Source organism: Heloderma suspectum, chromosome 7, assembly GCF_057233095.1.
Source record: "Heloderma suspectum isolate Gila_16-S chromosome 7, 16-S_ref, whole genome shotgun sequence".
NCBI classification, from domain to species: domain Eukaryota; kingdom Metazoa; phylum Chordata; class Lepidosauria; order Squamata; family Helodermatidae; genus Heloderma; species Heloderma suspectum.
Genome location: NC_139464.1, coordinates 68,963,874 through 68,986,834, shown reverse-complemented (window position 1 = coordinate 68,986,834; position 22,961 = coordinate 68,963,874). Strand labels below are relative to the sequence as shown.

The 22,961-nt window shown below is 42.9% G+C and overlaps 2 protein-coding genes across 2 annotated transcripts; one reads left to right on the top strand and one right to left on the bottom strand.

Annotated features, from left to right (window-relative positions):
- Positions 1-17,848, top strand: CCT2 (chaperonin containing TCP1 subunit 2). Its single transcript, XM_084810516.1, has 16 exons — positions 1-105; positions 1,751-1,825; positions 1,955-2,020; positions 2,114-2,225; positions 2,629-2,705; positions 3,381-3,493; positions 4,880-5,082; positions 7,670-7,770; positions 8,201-8,328; positions 9,698-9,801; positions 11,300-11,419; positions 13,328-13,456; positions 13,552-13,655; positions 14,608-14,707; positions 15,486-15,627; positions 16,191-17,848. The coding sequence occupies exons 1-16, from the start codon at positions 103-105 to the stop codon at positions 16,219-16,221; spliced, it is 1,608 nt and encodes a 535-aa protein (XP_084666642.1). The 5' UTR covers positions 1-102; the 3' UTR covers positions 16,222-17,848.
- LRRC10 (leucine rich repeat containing 10) lies at positions 15,742-20,187 on the bottom strand. The gene is made up of 2 exons (XM_084810519.1): positions 19,379-20,187; positions 15,742-17,164 (listed from the first exon to the last, which is right to left on the bottom strand). The coding sequence occupies exons 1-2, from the start codon at positions 20,063-20,065 to the stop codon at positions 16,889-16,891; spliced, it is 963 nt and encodes a 320-aa protein (XP_084666645.1). The 5' UTR covers positions 20,066-20,187; the 3' UTR covers positions 15,742-16,888.
- Positions 20,188-22,961: the final 2,774 nt, after the last annotated feature.

Here is a 22,961-nt window from a genome sequence, read left to right as displayed (position 1 = left end):
GGCGGTCGCTGGCTCAGAGCGCGAGCGCGCGGCGGCTGTAGCTCTGGACACGAGGCGGGCGGCTGGGAAGATTCGAGCTGCGGCCTTGAGATCGTCGTCGCCATGGTGAGTCTTGGGCTGCCCTCCGCAGTCCTTCGCCGGCGCGGCAGCAGGCGCTCCTTTGTCCGGAGGGCCCTCGGCCCGGGGCGGGGAGATCGAAGTTTCCAGAATTGGCCGAAGGGGGGCGACGGAGGAGGCAGCCGGTCCGCCCTCTTGCGAGCCCGGGATGCTGCCGGGGATGTTGCGGCCCACGAGCCCCGCTCCCTCTTCGGCAAGACGGTTTTCCCTCGGAGATGCCCGTGTGGTTCGGAGCGCGCGCTCGCGGCCCCGCCCTCCGCGCCCCTCGCTTTCGCTGAGGGGAGAAGGCACAGTTACCATCATGGATGTGTGCCCTGAGAGGCGCCCGTGAATGAATAAAATAAATGAAAGGATTGTTTTCGGCGGCTTCGCTCCCCCTGTCACTCTCCTTTGCAGAACCACCGATGTGGAAAGGCCGAGCCGCTGCATGTAGTTGGCACCAGGGACGCACAGGCAGCTGCAGCTCTTGGCAACATTCATTCTTTTTCTGTTTGCGGCCAGAGGTTTTAGATTATAAGCGGGAGGGCTGGTAGTGTCTTTTTTTCATTGATAGGTTAGCCACTCTGGGAGCCCTTCCAGCTGAAAAGGGGTACAAATGCTTTAATAAATCCAATTTATCAGGTAGCCTTAAGTCTCCCTGTTCCCTGTTGTAATAGTTCTGTGCAGTCAGTTCATTTGGGAGCTGTGGAAAAGCTGTTTTCATGGTTCTTTGTCTGTTTTCATGCTCAGCCTGTCCCATCTTTTCTTTTCTTCTCCTCCTTCTCCCTGTCTAATGTAACTGTAGGGCAGCAAGACTGAAAAGCTGTCAGTCTCTTCTATCACCAGGGATATACCTCTCAGATGCCTAGAACTATATCTGTTAAATAAATCTCTTGAATGATTTTCCCTCTGCAACACTTCATGCACCTACAAACATGGGCTTTCAACAATTATTACAACCTTTTTGCCCTGGCTTTCCCCCACCATTAACTTGCTGTGCTTTTATAATAGTGTATTTTTTATAAGTTGTTGTAAACCAGTTTGGGTTTTCAAAATGAGAAGCGATGTATAAAAATGTTTTTTTTAATACAAGTAAATATGTAACCCCACTAATGAGACTGAGTGAATAAGGGCACAGTCTTATTGATTGTGGGGGAGGGGTGGATCTCCAACTCCCCCTTGCAAAGTTGGAGTCCTGTCTCTGATCTTGGTTTTATGAGCCATCCTATGGTCCCTGGGACACTTGCCCAAGGACCATAAGATTGCTCTCTCCATGTAGTAATTCCCTCAGCAAAACAAAGAGATCCCAGTTCTAATTTACAGACATAGAGCATGAATGGCTCAGTAATGTGACTACCATAATGAGCAGATGATAAAATATTATTCTTTTAAACATGAAAAAGGGTACAGGTGAGAGAACAGGTTGAGCCTGCATTGTTTTTTTCAGACACTTGGCTTTAATACACATAAAAAGTTTAATTGGCATTTAAAAGTATATATCTCTAAAATTGAAAGGTTAGATACCATAAAGTTCATGTAATAATTATCTTGTACAACACATACACATAAAGCACATACATGTTACTTTGTGAAGGGCCTTGAAAATTGAGCTTTGCTATAAGTTAAATGTCATCCTGATTTACCATTATTTCAGGCATCCATGTCACTAGCGCCTGTGAACATTTTCAAGGCTGGTGCTGATGAAGAGAGAGCGGAGACAGCTCGTTTGGTAAGTCTAATACTCATTGATTCTGATGTCTGGAAATGTAGATGGCATACATTTATTCCATTCTTCATAAATTAAAGCTTGCACTCATTCTGATTGCAATCATGTTTATAATTTTTCTTTTTATTCCAGTCATCCTTTGTTGGGGCTATTGCCATTGGAGACCTAGTTAAGAGCACTTTGGGGCCTAAAGGCATGGTAAGATGTTTGGAAGTTCTGAAATATATATTGGCTTTGTCACTGTTATTACTTTGAGTCAAGTATTTAATATCACTAAATGTGGATCTTCAGGACAAGATTCTTCTGAGTACTGGAAGAGAAGGCACCGTGACAGTAACTAATGATGGGGCAACAATCTTAAAAGCTATTGGAGTTGACAACCCTGCAGCCAAGGTTTTGGTTGGTATGTTTGACTGAACACATTATTAGTCTATGTTATGTTGAGTGATGTAGAAGACTCATATAGATTCTCTGCTTCCAGTAAAAAAAATGCTCTGTTACCTATAGCCTCCCCAGTTTGACAGCTGCACCATGCTAGCTCTTTGTACCAAGGCAACCAAAATTATAGAACTGAATGTGCAGTGTAAGTTGTACATATTTGTGCTTTTGCTAAGTCATGGCCTGTGAAGGAGCTGGTAAGGACACATCCGGGGCACTTAAAGATTCAGTAGCACACACTGCTATGTACCAGTCATGTTAAAGGAATCCAGTTTAATCTGTAATGTCTGTGTTGGCCCCCGTCTTTAACAAAATAGAATAATATCTTATATTTCAGTAAAAAAGGTACAATAATATTCTCCTTACAGATATGTCCAAGGTTCAAGATGATGAAGTTGGTGATGGAACTACTTCAGTAACAGTTCTGGCAGCTGAATTGCTAAGGGTAATATATTGTTTTTATTTCTCATATCTCAGCATAAGTACGTTTCTCAGCATAACATCTCAATATATTGAGATGCTGAGTTGACATACTTGACGTTTTAAAGTAGCTCAGTATATTGAAATCATGTCATTAATCATTTTAAAATAGGTTATTTACTCTGAGCTGTTTTTCATGTAAAGAAATCCAGAGAGTTGGATCCAAAGTTAGTCATGTGTAGGGTAGACCCATTGAAATCAATTAAACTTAAGTTACTTATGACTAACTTATCCCATTGATTTTAGTGGGTCTATTCTAAGCATGATTGGGGCTGAATATTACCCATAGTTTTCTTCCCTCCCATGGCAATTTACAGTGTGATGTTGTAACTTGAGAAAATTCTGTAAAAATGGTACTACTGAATTAAAAAGAATTCTATGTTACATTGAAAAATATAAATGGAATTCAAGGTATACATGAAATAAGCTACAGAAACGTATATTAACCCAAGCTTCCAGGTAATCTTCAAGGGCATTCCTGTATACATAACAAGTAAGCAAGATGTCCAATTTCAGCCATAACAGCATTGTAGCAACTAGAATGTGTCTGACAAATTGAACAATAGCAGCATGTGCTTATTGAAGAACCAGCTTGATTAGATACTAGCACTAAGGTAAACTACATGTCTTTTATTAATAGGAGGCAGAATTATTGATTGCAAGAAAGATCCATCCTCAAACTATTATTGCAGGCTGGAGAGAAGCCACAAAAGCAGCTAGAGAAGCCTTGGTGAAATCCTCTGTGGATCATGGGTTTGTTCATGTCACAAACTAGTGGCATTTGTCTCTCAAACTGTCATGGTCAAGTATGAAATAATGAACAATAGATGTTTACAGCAATACAAGGGAAGCAAGTAGCATTATAACAGTTGGACACTATTTGTGCTTGTGAAAGGGATTTTATTCTGCTTGAAACTAGCATCTTGACCATACTGTTCTGCCAACATACTTTTTAAAACTCTATTGTTAAAACATCCGGAATTCTGTGATAAATCCCTATAGGTAAAAATATTTTCTTCCAGACAACAGGCCTCCAGCTGGCTGACAATAAAAAAACAACATATACCTGTGGTTACTGATGAAGGCACTAGGTGTGTGTGTGGGCGGGGTGGGTGGGGGCGCCGGGTGATGTAAAATGTCATCTTCCCAGTCCTTGGATGCCTACTTCCCCAGTTGCTGCTCTTTAAAGGTTCTGCACTGGCCATGTGGGGGGAAATAGTTTCCCCCTCGAGATGTTTTTGTCCCTAATGTACAAGGTATCTCCACAACTAGATAGGACAGCGTTTCAGGAGATCATCCAATATTTTGATTAGCATTGTCTCGACTTGCAAAAGTTTGATGTATTCCAAAATCTGAAAATTTGCTAAGGGCTCAATCCTATGTCCCCTAGACAGCATCTGGGGGACGTAGGATATTTCGTTCTTTGGGATCCGAGGTGGGCAGTCCTGGGGCAGGGAAGGGAGGAGACCATGGAAGCTGCTTTACGGAGACCATGGCCTCCTTCCTTCCCCAAAGCCATGCCTAGGCGGGTGAAATTGTCTGTCTAGGGAAAATGCAGGGCGGCTAGAGCACTGAGCTGAGGATCACCTCCGTGCTCTGGCCACCCTCATTGGATTATCGGCAGCTTCCAACTTTGGAGGCTGCCAACTATCAAGATAGGGTAGTGTCCTCCATGTGGTAGGGAAAAAAAAAAAAGGAAAGGTGTGTATGAAATGTTGAAGAGGCAAAACCTGTTGTAAGTTATTCATGTATTTTAAAAGCTGGAAAGATCAGCATTTGAGATCAATACTCCATGATACGCTGTATAATCTAGTCAGTTGAGTAAGCAACCATAGTGTTGGACATCTTAATGTAAAAGTATAGCTTTACATTCTTCTCTAAAGTGCAAATAGTGTAGCACACACTTAGGTATCTGCAAAGGCTTATGTGTGTTCACGGATTTGTTACAGTTTCCAACATCGGAGGGTGCTAGAGATCTCCCAAGTTTTGGGAGGAGCTGGTCAGATTGGCATGAATGGCTGCTGTTGGAAAGTGGAGAGTTGGAAGCCCTGCTTTCTCATGCAGAGCTTGTTATGTGACCAGGGCTATTTTTTTTTGTGGTGATTCATATTGTGTTCTCACTTTTTTCGTGCTTTTCAGTGGAAATGAAGCTAAGTTCCATGAGGACTTGATGAATATTGCAGAAACAACACTCTCTTCAAAACTGCTTACTCATCATAAAGATCACTTTGCAAAACTTGCAGTGGATGCTGTCCTTAGGCTGAAGGGATCTGGTAACCTGGAAGCTATTCATGTCATCAAGAAGCTAGGAGGAAGTCTAATAGACTCTTACTTGGATGAAGGTATCTTTTTACTTATCAGCATCCATTTTAGTGAAATGTATATCAGAACAAGCTGCACCTGCAGGAAACCTAGACATAGTCTATTATGATGATAAAATAGCAAGCTTGTCATTAAGTGTAGAAACACTGATTACAAAAAAAATAATGACAGTATTTGCATGTTTCTCTTAGCCTAGATACATTTAGAAGCAAGTTCCTTCATAATGTTTTACATTCAGAAAACAGCCCTTAAAATTACTTCCCTTGGTGTGAAACATATTTGTGTGGGCCGTGTTTGCAATGCTTTCTGAATGGTTCTGGTTCACAGGATTGTGTATGTAACCCAAGGGTAGGCAGCCTGTTTGGGCCATGGGCTCATTTGGGAAGTTGATAAACTGTCTTGGGCACCACCACAAAATGGCTGCCATGGAGGGTATGGGAAAGGACAAGTAACCTGCCCAGAAGACTGACTACAGGGCAGAGGTGGGGTCTGAACCCCAATGCACTAAACTCCTTTGAACCCACAGTTTTCAGCACCACCAAACCCAGCTGCCATTAAGGAGGCCTTAATTTTTTTTTTTTTTTTAAAGAAGGGTGTCCAGGGGTGCATTGATGTCTTTGGGCACCATGTCGCCGACCCTTTCATGTAAGCTGAATACATGACCCATTCTGACACAAATTTGTTCACATTTATGCCCTTGAAGTGTTACTCCATAAGATATTGTAGAAATTGAGCATCTGAAGTCACCTCAAATGACCCACATTTAAGAAGCTTAAGGAAGTTCAAATAGCTTCTGATTCCAGGAAAGTGTTACTTCAGTCTTGCTTAGCTTATTATGCAGGTTAATTATCATGATGGAAGAGAGGTACAGATTGAGTACAGAGTACAGATTACTCTGGTCTCATCTATTCCTATGATGGTTTGAGCTGGGGGCGGGGGGCAGCTAACATGCTTGCTTTAATTTCATAAAATATGCCTGATTATTTAAGTCACCTTGGAGAGAATGCAACTCTTCCGGCTCTTGCCATTTATGTGACTGAATACCAAATTCAAAGAAGCAGTTCTGCACCTTTCATTGACTCATCAAAAATGTCATTAACAACTTCCTGTCGTCTTCAAAGAGGTCCAACATTCTATTCAAGCCTGATGCCCTCCTTTGATTCATACAGTTTTTAATTCCTTATGTGCCCAATACATAAGGAATTGGAGGATAAGGCTATGTACTAGTCATGATGGCTATATATTACCTCCAGTATCAGAAGTACTGTGCCTCTGAACACCAGTTGCTGGGGAAAATGACTGGCCGAGTGCTAGTGTGCTCACAGTTTGCTTGTAGACTTCCCATAGGCATCTGGTTGGCCACTTTGGGAACAGAATGCTGGACCTGATAGATCTTGGTCTGATCCAGCAGGGCTCTTCTTATATTCTTAGTAGGGAACACTTGGCAGGCTGAGGTGTGCAATAGTTGTCACTAGCTGAAAATCCATGCCAGCTGAGTTGAGCCAAAGCCCTAGGTTTTGCTAACACTTTCAAGAGAGAGAGAGTACAGAAAAGGTCCATGGTGTTGTAAAGATGATCTTTCCCACCACTGTTCTATTTTTCCCTGCTTGCAAGTGAGGCCAGTGCCTGAGATGGGACTGGTTCACATGTTTGTTGTATAACACTACAGTATGCTTGTACACACATCCTCCACTGTGTGTATGATGTAATTGTTGTCTACCAGATGTGTGAAGTATTGTGTTCAAGTACACATGTGATGCTCTGATTTCCACAGTTTTTCCATGGAAAAATTCACCAACTCAGGCATATTTCCTGCAACACACATGTGTTCACTGCATGAACAGTGTCACTGGGTAAAAGTTGTGTCAGAGTGAAGTGAGTCTCGGTCTCTTTTGACATAAAAGGAGGACACAGGTCCAGACATAATTCTTAAGTTATTTCAGTTTATGTTTACTTGCACTTGGTGCAGGGCTAGCTTACAATTTTCTATTCCTTGGTGTTTACTGGTTTTGTGATCACTAGAATGGTCAGATCCTCCATGTGTAATTTTGATCGGCCACTGTCCTAAGTCTGTCAGCTTCTGAATTATTCTAAAAGCTCTCAAATTGTGTATTCTGGAAGCTGTTATTTCTTGAGTACAGACTATGAAGTGGATTCAGAGATCACTTGCATGAGTAGAAGTGTCCATTCGCACAAGGTAGCCTGCCTAAATCCTGCTAATTTGCCTCCTCCTGCCACAGCTTCTGCAGCCCATCCCCATGCCATTCTGAAGGGTGTCCCTGACCCTCAAGAGCAGTCTTTCAGGGGGTTGCAGTGGGGATCCAACCCCATGTGATGCACACATCTTTGTTACCTGCCTCTGACACATGTATTTCCTACTCTTTATTAAGGCCATATGTGTTCTGTCATTGGTTGGAATTTATTAATGGAAAATGTCTTCGTGGAATCTAAACACAACATAATGTAATTTCATTTTTACTGCATATCATCCAAGTAATAATAAAATAGAAAAATGATTTTGCAACCTCATAAACTGCTAGGTAAGTCTCTATACCATCTAACGTCCTTATTGTTATAACCAAGTCTGATTCTTCTCTTTCATTGAAGGTTTTCTGTTGGATAAGAAAATTGGAGTCAACCAGCCAAAAAGAATTGAGAATGCAAAGATACTTATTGCAAATACTGGCATGGATACTGATAAAATTAAGGTAGGTGATTTTTTTTTTTATGAAAATCCCTTCATACAAAAAGCAAAGGTAGCTGCGTTGGCAATAAGCAAAATTCCAAAAATACTTATCAGTGGATATTTGATCACAAAAGGTGTGCATACTTTTCACGATTCCCAGATTGTTTCTTTGGGCAAGATGTTTCAAAAAGCAGGTGGGGGGGGGGAATAAAAAAACTGACCTGATGTTTTTATCAACTGACTTCAACATCAAGTCAGTTTTTATTCCCACTCCCCCCTGCTTTTTGTAGCCTGATGAAGAGACCTAGAGATTTCAGAATCTTGCATATTTTTGGTGATCTTTTGGTTGGCTTGATAAAGGCATTAGACTAACATGAATTTTTAAATCGTTTAATGTTATCAAAGCAATTAGCATTTTTAGTGAATATTGCAATCTTTATTATTTGATTTAGATATTTGGTTCCCGCGTAAGAGTGGATTCCACAGCAAAGGTAGCAGAAATAGAACAAGCAGAAAAAGAAAAAATGAAGGAGAAGGTTGAGCATATTCTGAAGCATGGGATAAACTGTTTTATCAACAGGTATGCTTTCTGATACAGAACGTTTGCTTTTATGCACTTCAGTTTCTCCACTAATTCCTTTTTTACATGATATTGAAGCTTGTAATGTACTAATGTATCCTGCAGAGAATTAAATGGTCAAACTTGTCCAAAAACCCACACATTTTTTTCTTTAATTTTATTGAACTACTATAAATACAGGGCATGCTCCATATTTTCTTACCAGCAGTGGAAATGGTCACTCCACAATCCAAAACTAGGGGATAAATCTGAATAGCTATTAGTCAGGAGGCAATATGGAACCTTCAGCATCAATATGCAGCTGAATACTAGCTGCTGAGGGGCAGGAGAGGGCCACTGCCCCATACCCTGCTTGTGGACTTCCCCAAGGCATCCTGCTCGTCACTGTGGAAAACAGGGTGACAGAATAAATGAACTCTTGGTCTGATCCAACAGAGCTGTTTTTATGGTTCAAGTGTGTCAAGGAAGAACTTGGCTTGTACTGTGTTGGTCTGCAGTCCTGTGGAAGACTGCATGCTGTTTTAAATTGGTTGGAAATAATTTAGTTATTTTTAAAGTTACGCTGGTATTGTTGATTATTTTTTGTCAAACTCTGCTGTTTTATGATGCGTTATGTTCTATGGTATTTTGAGGTTTTGATTTGAACTATGTATTGTATTTTATACATTTGAAGTCACCTTGTGAAGGTGTGGCCCTAAAAGGCAGCCTAGAAATCTCTGAATAAGTAAACAGATTTTTTCCAAGTTCTGAGAGACCAGCACAAAATGTCCTGTTTTGAGAGGTTTGGGTAGTTGGTTCTAAATATCATATTTGTGTACCAAATACCAGCTCTCTGTTGCAACTGTCAGTACCTTAGCAATTGTGAAGTCAAAGTGTCTTTGTAAATAATACTTTCAAAGAGGAGATAGTTGATTACTTTCTATAAATGTACCACATCAAGCATCTTACTACTCCCCAAAGTACCTGCATTCAGTGGTGTTAGTTTAAAGTACAGTACTGTGAATATTTGGATGGGGCTGCATGGAAGAAAGAGCTAGAATACATGTTGAAAAGATATGGCTGCTTACTAGGGTCTTTTCTATAAGAGGACTGATTAGCAGCAGAAAGATAGATAACAATTTTAGAAAGACCTAATATTTTAACTAGCATATGGTGAAATGTAGTCCTCTCATTGAACTCATTTATGCCATAGCCATTTGATTCTCTTGCTGATATTATAGCGTTTCTCCTTCTGTGCTTGTGAAACCCACAGCTCTCTGAATATGAGAAACTATTGTACCTCTGTATACATCGGCATGTTTTTATTAAGGGAAAATACTTTTAAAGCGATGTTTTCTGCTACATTACTATGAACACGCTTTTATTATAGGCAACTGATCTATAACTACCCAGAACAGATGTTCGCTGCTGCTGGTGTTATGGCTATTGAACATGCGGATTTTGCTGGAGTTGAACGTCTGGCTCTTGTCACAGGTACAATTAAAATTAATTTATTCTAGAATTGGTGTTAAATCTCAGATTTGTATTTGCACTCATTTTCAGTTTAAGTTGAGGAACTAGAATAGAGAAAGTAGAATAAGGGTGCAATCCCGTGTATACTTAGACAAAAAAGTGCTGCGGCTATCATTCTGGGCATGCTGGGAGTTGTTGGACTTTTTTTCTGTCTAAACATGCATAGGATTGTGCCCTGGGGTGCAAGCAATCCCTCGTAAGCCTCCAAACTTGGAAGCTTACAAGTATCCAATGCACAGCTGCTCTGCATTTTAGCTAGATGCATGCTTTCACCTGTCTAGCAGAGGTTTTGGGGGAGGGGAGGGGTGGAGGCTGTGGCTAGCTTGGATCCCTGTGTCCCCAGTCTCCTCACCCACAGACACACCCCCTTTCACCCCCTATGAGCTCAAGTTTGCAAGCTTGTAGAAGCAGCCGGCATGGTTCTCTCCACACCAGTAGGTGAGGGGGTGGGGAGCTCCGTTTTCTGGCTCTGAGGGCAGGGCGTTCTCTCCAGCCTCAGATCCAGGAATCCGAAATATCCTATGCCCCCCCAGACGTTGTCTAGGAGCCATAGGATTGCTCTCTAAAGGTCATTAAGGAATGTAATACATGAAGATGCCACTCATCCAGAGGTGTAATAGCTAAAGCAAAATGGGCTCTCCAAACTGCATTCAGAGTATTTGATGGCCCTTTGGTGTTGAATGGCCTAGGGTAGCGTTTTCTGACATTTGAAAGACATTGGTTTGGATCCAAATAACCACAGACAAAGATTAACTGTCTTTTTTTGGCTGCAATCACTTGCATTCCTCCCCCCCCCCTTCAACTCCTGAGGATCGGGGGGACCCTCTGGAATAGAATGGTGTCATATAGGGGCCTGCAGCTGTGGGTGGCAGAAATCAGAGATTCCTCACCCCCTACGTGAACTGAAGTGGCTTGCATTTGCACAAAGGATTCTCTGGATTTGAGCTATACTACTACGTACGCTTTGTTTTTAACACCATGCTTCTGTTTTCTTGCCTAGCTAGTCAGGGCAATTATATGGTACCCTGATTTTTGCTGCTTGTTCTTTAGGCTTATAGAAAAGAAGATGGGAGTTTTCATAAAGACTCATGAACCTACGTATGCCCATTTTGAGTCTGGTTGATAAGGCCTATTGCAATGAAGGAATGGCCAAATACTATCACAGCCAAAAATGGCTACCAGAATTTTTTCTATTTTTTTTTTACACAAAGATAGCAGAGAATGACAAATTAAAAAGTAAATGGTAGCATAGCAGTACTATAGTAGTTTCTTCATAAAACCTGTCTTTGAAATCATGAGAGCTAGAAACTGACCTATGAAAAATACATCTGCTCATACTTTGCTTCATAACAGTGTAGCAAGTTGGTGAGTTCATTCAGCTTTAAACTTGTACTTAGAAATTAATTATTGAAACTTTTTCATACTAGTCAAAAACATTAATGTGAACTTGCATTCTCAGGTGGTGAAATTGCTTCAACTTTTGATCATCCTGAATTAGTAAAGCTGGGAAGCTGTAAGCTGATTGAAGAAGTCATGATTGGTGAAGATAAACTTATTCATTTCTCTGGAGTTGCTATGGGTAGGTTTTGCTACTAAGTGTTGGGCAGAGTAATCCTATACTCCAGTAACATAGGTATGTGAATAATAACACCTGGCCAGTGAGTCACTGCTACTCCAGCAGATTGGCCTCCATAGTTTACATGTGCTCAGCCTGGGAGGGGAAAAACAGTGTAAAAATGGGGCACACACCCAATGCCTCTGGAAACACTGTCAATGCCTACCATTTAGGGATTGACACCTACACATAGGAAAAGCCAATGAATTCACAATAATGGGGACATACTTCTGCAACATAACACACAAAACAATGCCAAGCACCCCAAATCCATCTGCCCCAGTAGCTGAGACCCAGGAATTCCTACAGGCAGGGGTTCAAATCCCCATACGCCCAAGCCCGCAGTTTTGGAACACAGCACGTAAAGAGAAGGAAGAAGAAGCCTGTACAACACAGCGCCAAATAGCTCCCTGGACAGGAGGCTTGCAGAAGGCACATGCACTTCTCCTGGGACAAGAGTTCGAAGGGAAACACGTTTGATAAGCAGCCAAAGGGAGTGGCTAGGAAAGGCAATAAGTGCAGCGATAGGCACATGGACAGCATCATCCTCCAGTTGCTTGCTGCATAGGGCATGGGTTTGGAAAGCAGAAGATAATGGTTTGAGCCCCAAGAGGGGTGTGGAGGGGAACTGCCCTTGCTCGCCTTTAGCATATCTTGCAAAAATTAGTCCCAGCTCCTGGGATTCGAATCCACACTGCGTGCTCCACAGGCCAGTTCACAGCTGCAGTCAGCAATCAGACTTTTGGAGGCAGTTTCTCTCCCCGCCCCAAGAACTAGTCACGATGTAAGGAGTATGGAGGCTGCAGGGGGAGTCATAGCCTGATGGAACTACTCATGTTTTAAATGCAGGGAGCCCCAAGACTGAATCTAGGCTAGGAAAGAGGTGAGGAAACCACCACATGCGGACACACCTGAGCCAATCATTGGGCCAGTAGCCTAGCTTCCGCATGGACCAACGAGCCTTTTTGTCCTCCTCTCCTGCTGACAGTTCATGTAATCAACCCCCCCGCCCCATGTTGCCTTATAAAGTAGCCCTCTAGAGTGACATCCCAACACATCTCATTGCCTTTACTTCCCCATTTCCCACCCACACCAAATTATTGCCTCATACACCCTAGCAGTGCCCATTCCACTTGTGTCTTGAGAAGCCTGCCCCCCTCACAGTCCAGGGAACTTGCGTGAGCAGTGTTGAGGGGCCACTGGTCCTGAGCCCATTGAGTTGTCCGTCCGTCCCCCGGCAGAGTCCCAGTCTGAGGCCAGCTGAAGCATGTGGGGAAGGGATCCGTACCTACCGGCCCATTTAGCAACGGAACAATGCGTGTGGCAAAGTGAAAGCCTTGACTGAATAGTATTCAGGATAGAGGAGATTGTGCAAGAGAGAAATATGGGGTTGCAACCCAGTCACCCCGGCAGGACTCCTGTACCTTGGACAGTGGCTCGGCAAACAGCAGAGTAGCAGATGCAGAGTCCCTTATGGCACCAGCTACATATCAGTAATGCCTTCACCTGTTGCAGAACTGGTTGTCATGGAGCATGCAAGGGTAGAGAAGCCTGCCTGGGACAAGTAGGTTGTCAACCCTGCAGAAGAATGGCGGGGAGCATCCTGGTTACATACCTTGTGTAACTGCTGGTCATGCTCTTCTTCCTGGTCTGCACAGAACAGTGTGTGGGATGGATGTACTGTGGGGCTATAATACAGAACTATTGATAAACAATAAAAGCAGTAAGAAGGAGAGCACCAACCATGCTGCAGAAGTAACATTTGAACTGGACATCATCAGTTAGTGGGAGACTTGAGATTTCTTAACTGCAGTTGTTGATCTCATTGGAAGTATTTTTAATGTTTTTCTTCACCATTTTATAACTCTTTAGGTGAAGCTTGCACCATAGTCCTGCGTGGTGCAACACAGCAGATCATAGATGAGGCGGAAAGATCTCTGCATGATGCACTGTGTGTTCTTGCCCAGACTGTGAAAGATACTAGAACTGTGTATGGTGGAGGTAAGTATTCAACCTTCATATTTACTCTCTTTGGCAATGCAAAGTTTATCTTTCTCTGGTTGGTTATAAGGTTTCTGGGTTTTTTTAACTTGCAGGCTGTTCAGAGATGCTGATGGCTAATGCTGTGTGGGAGCTTGCAAAAAGAACACCAGGCAAAGAATCGTTAGCAGTGGAGTCTTTTGCTAAAGCCTTGAGTACAGTAAGCTACCATTCAGCTAGTAGAAGTAACTAGAAAAACGTTTTGGTAGGCCTGCAATATTGGGGAGGGGAGGGGGTTGAACACATTTCTAAAGTGTTTCTTTTTCTCTCTGGGGATGGTTGTTTTTATGTTTTTGTGTGACTTGTTCCTCCTATGGGTCCTGGCTAACAAGTCTGTTCCAGCTTCCTTTAAGGCCAGGGATGAGGGATGTGTGGCCCTCCAGGTGTTGTTGGACTGCAACTCCCATCAGCCTGAGCCAGCATAGCCAATCATGAGGGATGATGGGATTTGCAGCCCAACAGAATCTGGAGGGCTACACATTGTCCATCTTCTTGAGATCTGGAATTGTAAATCAAGGGATTGCCAGTAGTGTATGTACTCTGCGTTGACTAGTTCTGATTCTGCACCAAAGACACATGTACTTGGAGTATGTACACCTGCTATTCTTATAACTTGCTATGAGAGGTGTATTGCAGAATTTGTTGTTGTGAAGAGCTGCAGTGGTATTAAGTACAGTGGCTGTAGACTCATACTGGAGGGGCAGTGGGGAGGGAGTTGGGAGCTGCAGATTTTTCAAAGCATTGAAGCATCAAGTCATTTCACTTTGACTCACACTTTGTGAGTCTCCTTTATCAACATTGGACAAGTTCATATTAAGGAAGAATGCCTTATAGCATTAATTTGAACCATAAATAAGAAAACATCTTGGCTTTATAATGCACCATCAAAATATAGTGAAGTTAATGACTTAAAATGGGGTAACATGAGAGCATTTTTGACTAGTTTTCCTAATCTAAACTCCACATCCGCCAGCCTCGTTACATATGCCTACATCTGGATTCAACCCTGTGTTCAGATGTATTGTGGTTTGTGTGTGGGATAGGGGGTTGTAATTAGCCAGTAGCATGGCAGGTTTGTCAGAAATGCTCTAAAAAGCTGCTTATTTTATTAGCTCCCAACTATCATAGCTGACAATGCTGGCTATGACAGTGCAGATCTGGTTTCCCAGCTTCGAGCTTCTCACATTGAAGGGAAATCTACTTATGGACTAGGTGAGGATTTTTACATATTCTTTGTGTGATTTATTATTTATTAAGTACCTTTATATTGCTATGGCTTGGTGCAGGGGTGGGCATGGGATAGATCAGAATCTGCTAGTAGATCTCTGGGTGATTTGGCAGGATTTCTGGTTCCCAATTAGCAATCACCAAAAAGCCTCTTTCTCTCCCCACCTGCCTGTCCCCTCGCCCAAAAATTAGGCTGTTGAAATGAAACTAGGAATGGATTTTTGTGTGAAAGGACTGTGAACTCAGTTTTGGTACTGAAAACAGATTCCTGGGTTGAGCAGGTGCTCAGAGGCCTTCCTTTTATTTATTTTTGAATGAATGTCTGTGCTGCCTTCTACCACCACCACCCCTCCTATTTTGCACCTGGATCCAATTGGGTGGCTTCAGGGTAAAAAACAAAGTATATCCTACACACTTGAAGTCTGCCCATCCCTGGCTTAATGAACACTAGCTGTGATGTAAAAAAAACTGCTTGTAATACCTGGGATGCTGTTTAGCAACAGCAGTGAACATTAAAGAAAAACAGATAATTCACTGGAGTTGATGAGTGAGTGGATTCATTAGAAAGAACTAAAGAGTAAGTGAAATGGAAAATGAGTATGAAGTGCTTGGACTGTTCCTGCTAAAGTTACTCCTAGAATGTGTGGTGGTTTAGAATTCTAATTTTAGAGGACCCAGAGAGCATAAAATAACTGTGGAAATGAGATTTTCGCCATTACATTTTTAACCTTAGAAAACCTCTTTTTAATTTAATCTCCTGAAGACATGAAGGAGGCTGCCATTGCAGACATGGCAAATCTGGGTGTAGTTGAAAGCTTTCAAGTGAAACGGCAAGTTTTGCTGAGTGCTGCTGAAGCAGCAGAAGTGATTCTCCGAGTCGATGACATTATTAAAGCAGCTCCAAGGTAAAACAAAGCTTTTCCAGTTCATGTGAGAGTGCGTAAATCAAACATAAAATACTTCAGCAGAAAAACAATTTGATTTAAAGTAAAATGTTGTGTAGGTAAATAGCTTCGGTGTTCATGAAATTATTTTATTGTACAGTGGATGTTTATATAGATATAATTACATTTATATCCCGCCTTTTTTCCTCCTTAAAGGCGACGTACATAAGCCTTCTCTCCATTTTATTCTCACAACAACCCTGTGAGGTAGGTTGGGCTAGGAGTTTGTGACTGGCCCAAAGTCACCCAGTGAGCTTCCATGGCCAAGTGGGGACTAGAACCTGGATCTCCCGACTCCCAGTCCAGCACTCTGGCTGCTATACCACACTGGTTCTGTAACCAGCTTAATCGTCTCAGAGAACATTAGTTATTGGGCAGATTAGAAATGTAATAAATAAATAATGTACACACCTTCTAGATTAAATCTTAAATTGTAGGCTTACAATTAACTTGAAAATCCTGAACAGAAAATACCGTTCTTTCCTCTGACATCTACTTGTACTAAATTCTGACTCTTTTCTCAGGAAACGAGTACCAGATCGTTACCCATGTTGAGTATTCTGTGGTCAACAAGAACATGTGGACCAGAAGTTTGCAAAATACTTCAGTGTGTGCTTCTAACAGATTACAGAGTAAAGGGTTGGCATATTTAGCACTGGCATGTGATTAGACTTCTTTGGTTTAACTTATATTGTTTTAAAAAGACCAATACATTCTCAATTGTACAACAGCTATATTTCCCCACCCTGTAATAAACATTTCAAATATATATTGATCTTTTATTTTCCTTTGTATAATACTCCTGAATGTGTGCTTTTTCTAGGAAATGCCTTAAAATGTAGTTAGTGTGAAACACTGAGAGCAGAATCCAGAGAACTTACACAGATTGAAGTTTGCGCGCACAAGCAGGGTTTACTGGTAATATTTAAAATGTAACTCTTGCATCCTTTTATGTTGACTATTGCATTAAGATAATATAAGCTGATAACTTTTAACTACTTGTATTTATATTAGATTACAGCAAGTGCAAAGTAATTTGAGCCCTGGCTGTTTATTATAATCCCTCTTGAGATGCATGATTTCCTCAAGGAAAACTGATCAGTTAATTTTTGGTTAGCATATTTTCTTTTGAATTCTGGAAGAAGTAACTGTATAGGTCCTGGCAGCAAAATTATAGTCCTCTGGTACTGTAAATACCAACAATTGTATTTGGCTTGAGCTCTTATAGACTGTAGTCAGCTTTTTCAGAGGAGAAATAGTTCACAGTCAGGTTAAAAGAAAAACAAGAGATACAATGCTTGATAAAAATTGGAATTAGGAATGTCCCTAGGCTAAATTCTAGTAAAGATTCCAACTCTTCAGTCTGGGCAACACTCTTACGAGACCAAACAACATCAGCCATTCCACTTCTGGCTGAATCACCTCCATATTCTCCAGCATTGTGTGCCATCACCGGTAAACTGTTCTTTCCCTGTTTACATAAGCCAGACAGAACAATCTATGTAAGAAAATAAAAGACACAAATCAGACATGACAAATTGCAGCATTCAGAATTCTATGGATGAACATTTCAGTCTCATAGGACATAGTATCTTTGACCAGAAGAGTGCATTTGTAAGCAAAATGCATTCTTGGGTGGATGGAATGCCCAATAACAGATATTTGATTCTATGCCTATGTAGTTGAATGGCAACTATAGATAACAATACATTTTATACTACTTCTCCGAGTAGTTCACAATAAAAATAATTGAATCGTAAAAAATAGTATAGCATGTGTGTATGTATATGTATTTGATATATGTGTACACACTGATACATATGCACACAAAACAAAAGCAACTACAGAAGCAAGAATAGCTTTGTAGCCCCTCTGAAAACTTTGTAAGAGCCTACAAAAGGTCCTAGGTTCATTCCCTGGCATCTCCAGTAGGCCTTGGAAACCCCGCAGAGCTGCTGCCTAACAATGTAGACAGTACTGAACTAGATGCACCAATGGTCTGACTTGGTGTAAAGCAGTTTCCTATGTTTCTAGTAGGCTTTTCTAACCTTTTCAGGAGGAATGTCCCATGGAGCCATGACCAAAAATGTGTGGCTCTCAGCTGTTGACATTTTAATTTGCCATAGAGATGGAATGGCCAGCAGTGCCTGAAGGTTCATCAGTTGATGAGTTGGCTCATGGGAATGAGCCAAGCTAGGACATTCTCAGTCTGTGCAAGGTTATTCAGCACCTTGAATTGGGCTAAGAGGCAAATGGGTAACACATGTAACTGATGCAGATCAGGTTGAATATGTGCAGGTCTCCCAACCCCTACTGAGTAACATACAGTGGCATTCTGCACCAGTTGAAATTTCCATTGCAGTAATCAAGCCTGGAATGTGGGAGAAGCATGGATCACTGTAGTAAGGTCCTATTTAGGAAGGGACAGCCTCCATACTAGCCATAGATGAAAGGGGCATTTCTAGCAACTACTGCAACCTGTTCCTCAACTAGTGTTGAGCCTAGGAGTGCCCATTTCTCCCTTATCAGATAAGATCATAGAGACCCCATCTACTTCAGGCAAACTTAACCCACTCTAGACCATGGCCATTGCTTACCGGCAGCAGCTCTTCTCTGGAATCAACTTCGGTGTAACTGTCTCGCTATATAAAGTAATTCTCCCTTCAGAGTTGAACATCTTTGAATTGAATGTCCCCGTCCTCCTTAGTATTCACCTAGATCAGGGAAGCAAATGTTTTGGCCCCAAGGGCTAAATCCAGTGTTGCTAGGGGATCCGGCAGCTGCATGTGCATGCACAGACATGCCCCTACCTGCTTTGGGGTTGGTGGGAAAGAGGAGACAGCCCCAATGACCCCCCACCCCATACCTGATGGCTGCTTTACAGTTATCAGCAGTACAGGATTGAATCCAAAATGTTCCTAACTTGGATGCACAGGATACTAGTGTTTTAAAATGTCTTCAGAGCACTTCTAGGCAGTTCTTGAACTAATCTGGTGCTAAAACTCAGTTTTCATTTGACAGAGAACAAGGCAATAGGGCTTCAAGTACATCTGCACTCACTGTACGATTAAATGGATTCCTTCCCCCCCCCCCCCGTCAACATCTCATTCATTTATCAACTGTAGTTGCTTTTGTGAGTGGCCAATATTTAAAGAGTTGCATCTGCTAACCAGTGCCACCATTTAAAGTTTATCATCTAGACCAGCCTTTTGCACCCTTGTGACTTCCAGGTGTTTTGGACTTCAGTTCCCATCAGCCCCAGCCAGCATGGCCAGTAGTCAGGTATACTGGGAGTTGCAGTCCAAAATATCTGGAGGGCACCAGGTTGGGGAAGGCTGCTGTAATTCCTCACACAGTTATTCATATACCATAGAAATAAAGTTAAATCATAAACCTGTGACTTCCATACAATATCATAGCCTGTAAAAAACAAAGCCAGCTCAAACATCCTATTCGGAAGGGACAGTCTCTGACGAGGTGTGCAGTGTGACTGAGGGGGTGTCTGTGGCAAGCTATCAGTTCTGCAATCTTGGGTACCTAAGAAAAGTTCTGTTGCTCCTTAATTGGACTGAGACAGCTTGCAGGAGGGAGGAGGAGGAGGCAGAAGGGAATTGATGTCCTCGGATCCTTTGTCCCTGTCCAGACCAGATCGCTTCCTAGGCTCCGGGCTCTCCTCGGACCACCTCCCAACTCTATGCACCCCCTTACCCACCTTGGGTGCGTTTCTACATGGATTGTGGTCGTAGATCACCAGCTTCAAACTGGTAAGGTGCACGAGATTGGGGAAGTCACGGATGGCATTGCAATCCACATCGATCACTTCCAGGAAGGGCATGTGCAGGAGCACAGGAGGGAAGTCAGCCAGCTGGTTGCTTGAGAGCCAGATGGTGCGCAGCTCCTTCAAATGTCGCAGCTGCCCAGGCAGGGCGCGCAGCGCGTTGGATCCGGCATGCAGGGTCTTCAGGTGCCTCAGCTCGCAGACCACGTTGGGCAGGTGGTACAGGCAGTTGGACTCGATCCATAGCGTCTTGAGGTTCTGCAGCTGGCATAGCTCCGCAGGCAGGTCTCCCAGCTTGTTGTTGCCCAGGTAAAGGATACACAGCTGTTTCAAGGTGCACACCACCGGTGGCAGCCTTTGAAAGTGGTTGAAATCCAGTGCCAGGATCTGGAGGTTCTGTAGCTGTTCGAGTTCAGGGGGCAGATGATTCAGTTTGTTGTCACTCAGGTACAGCTTGACCAGCTCCCTGAAAGAACAAACGCACAAAGGAAACCGTCTCACTTGCATGCTGCTCAGATCCAACATTTTATCAATTGGCATCTCTTCAAGGTCCCCCAGGATGTATTTCTGGCAGTCATCAGAAGGCAGAAAAGCAACTATCGCTCTGAAAGTGTTGCCCATCCTAAAAACTTTGTAAAGTTACATTGGCTCTTGCTACTGGATGAATAAACTTTGTGGATTGGGGAAGCTGCTTGGTGTTTTGCTCGCCCCACCTACTCTGTGCTGTTCTGCTGGCATTTCCTCCTTCCCACTATAATATATACATGGTCTACATAGCAACAATCGTCACTCTCAAGAGCCCTGAAATGTTCTGATAAGTGAATGAGTGTCTGTTGATGAGACATACAGGCATTACTTTGGAACAGCTCTTACACGACGGAAGCAATACCAGGTGAAGTTGTAAAATTGCATAGTAGTCGATCAGAAATATTTCCTGGAATGATCCCACTGTGTCCCACTTTGCAAGCTCCACTTTTAAGTCACAGTGCTAGTAACTTGAGTTATACCTTCAAGGGCTCATCCAACCCCTATATCTTCATATAAGTTGTCCCCTACTAAGAAGTACTTATTTATTGCAAATAACATACCAGGTGGGGTAGGAAACATGGAAATGACATAGTCATTTGCCAGAGATGAGGGAAGCCGGTGTTTGACACAAATGGTGGCTTGGCTGGGAATCAGATGGTAAGCAGGTGAGATGAGATTTGGCAGGAAAGACTCTGCTAAGATGCCCTCCTTGAGGGAGGAAGGAACGAACATGAGAGGGTGTTGCCCTGACACAGACTGTTCAAAGTCTAGGAAGCAGCAGGTGGAAGACACAAGAGGTGGGAGAAGAAAACCCAACAGGTCAGGGGTACAGAAACTCTTTTGGTCCAAAGGGTGAATTCTATTTGAGAGAAGATCTCAGGGGTCACGTTTCAGAGGTGGGCATGACTGGAGGCAAGAGGGGCAGGGCCAACCCCCCCCCAAAATACAAGCATAGTTTAGCTCAGGTATTGGCACTACAGCACCTGCCAGGACCCCTGTGCCCCCCCTCACCCCCATTGCCACTTCTGCCACTGTGCTCAGCTCAGCAGTGAGGAAGCAGAAAGTTGACAGACTTCCTGCTTCCTTGCTCCTGAGGTGTGTGTGGCAGTAGGAAGAAATGGGGTGGGGGGGCAGAAGAAACAGTAGCAGACAGGAGAAGTGGAAGTGGCAGCCAGAGAGTGGGCAGCAGAAGTGGTGGTCTGGGGGAGTGGGGGACAGAAGACCATGAGAAAAGGAGAAGTGGGGGGTGAAAGAAGACAGGAGAAGAGGGGGCGAGGAAGTAAAGGAAATCCTGAGCACGAGGGAGGAGGAGGAAGAAGAGGAAACCACCAAATGATCAGTAGTTGGAAAAAAGGGAGCAAGGCACAGCGAAGGGAGTATGGCCATTTGGGGAACTCCCAACAGCTCAATTTGGCCCCCAACCGCAAGGTTCTGGACCCTACTATAGATAGATGTGCTTCTATGGAGTGGTGGAAGGAATCAAATACTTATAGTTGTTGCCTGAATTATATCCATGTTAGCTACCTTGAGAATCCTCAAAGTGGGTTCTAGAGACCAATAGGTGGCTCCTAATAATTTATTATTAATTATAAACAACAACACATAGGTTCATATAGAGAGAGCATCATTTCTCAAACTGTGGGGTGTACAGGGTGCATGAGTGGTGTATGTGAGGAGAAAATGGCTAGGAAGTTTTTCTCCTGCCCTCATTTGCTTAATTTTTGTTTCCATCTAATTGTACAGAAGGCTGAAGCAGTTGCATACTGCATATGTCAGTGATCATCAATTTGCTTTTTCTCGGTATAAATGCTATATCCATTAATCCAGGGATGCACAACCTTTTCAGCCCCAAGAGCCACATGTCATGCTGGCTTGGGATTGGGGGCCTCACATATGTGCATGCACACACAGAAATGCACACATACCAGCAATCCTGATACTGATCGCTAGCAGCAGCAGGAAAAGAGTGATCTCTGTGAGGATCTTTGTGGGAGGGACTGGAAAGTACAGGTGGTGGGGAAACTGGTGGGGCAGGATTTGGAAGGGGGGGAAAGGCCACCCTTGGGGGGTCACAGTAAAGGTCTTGGAGGGTCACAGTAAAGGTCTTGGAGGGCTGCAGGTTGTGCACCTCTGCTTTAAGCAAAATGGTAGATGCATTCATACAACTGACAGTGCAACCCTGTGCATGTCTACTCTGAAATTAGTTCCATTTTGTTCAATGGGACTTACTCCTAAATAAATATGTATAGGCTTGAATATTAGTAAGGCAATTGCCTCCTTCTCTGTCCTGTTAATTTGTACAACCTAGGAGTCAGCCTTGCAATACGGCTCTTGATGAGATAATCACAACAAAATGAAGACTGGAAGGCACATACAGCCAACATGGCTAGATGCAATGCTTAAATATTTTGATATATATGTGGGTCAGGCTAGATGTCCTTTTTAGATGTGTCTTTGAATCCCATGCTAGGGATTCCCCATGTCTTTTTTTAAACCCAAAAGCAGTGCGGGGACCCCAACCCAGCTCAGGACCATAGTGTGGATGGAGGGGAGTTTAACCTTTTCTCTTTGTGCCACTTCCTTGCTGAAAATGCCCCCCACAAGCTGCTATTTGCTTCCAATGGTGGGATGATTTTCAACAGGAAAATGATGTGTGTGTGTGAGGGGAGGAAGTTAACCACTCCTTCACCTGCACCACAATCCTGTGCAGTCCCCCATTGGCTGCTATTTATAAGGGGGGAAAGTGAGGAATCCCAAGTATGGGATTCTAAAACATCTAATTTGACCCTGAATCAAAATTCCATTTCACAGTTAGGCAGACTTTGCAACAAGAATTTGGCTTTTCTTTATGTGAAAAATGTGTTTTTGGAGGTGCTGAATTCATCTGTGCTTTGTTACATTTATTCGTTGTTCAGTAAAGTATTTAGGGCTTAAGTAAATATATTTTTGGGTGGAAAAACTCTGGTTCACAGTTTAACCATTAATCCAG

Excerpts from the sequence above, each read along its gene's own strand:
- CCT2 (XM_084810516.1), top strand. Across the intron at positions 5,083-7,669 it reads AGACTCTTACTTGGATGAAG|GTTTTCTGTTGGATAAGAAA; the intron begins GTATCTTTTTAC and ends CTTTCATTGAAG. Across the intron at positions 14,708-15,485 it reads GAAATCTACTTATGGACTAG|ACATGAAGGAGGCTGCCATT; the intron begins GTGAGGATTTTT and ends AATCTCCTGAAG.
- LRRC10 (XM_084810519.1), bottom strand. The coding sequence starts at position 20,065 with ATGGGCAACACTTTCAGAGCGATAGTTGCTTTTCTGCCTTCTGATGAC. Across the intron at positions 17,165-19,378 it reads CATGTAGAAACGCACCCAAG|ATTGTTCTGTCTGGCTTATG; the intron begins GTGGGTAAGGGG and ends TTTCTTACATAG.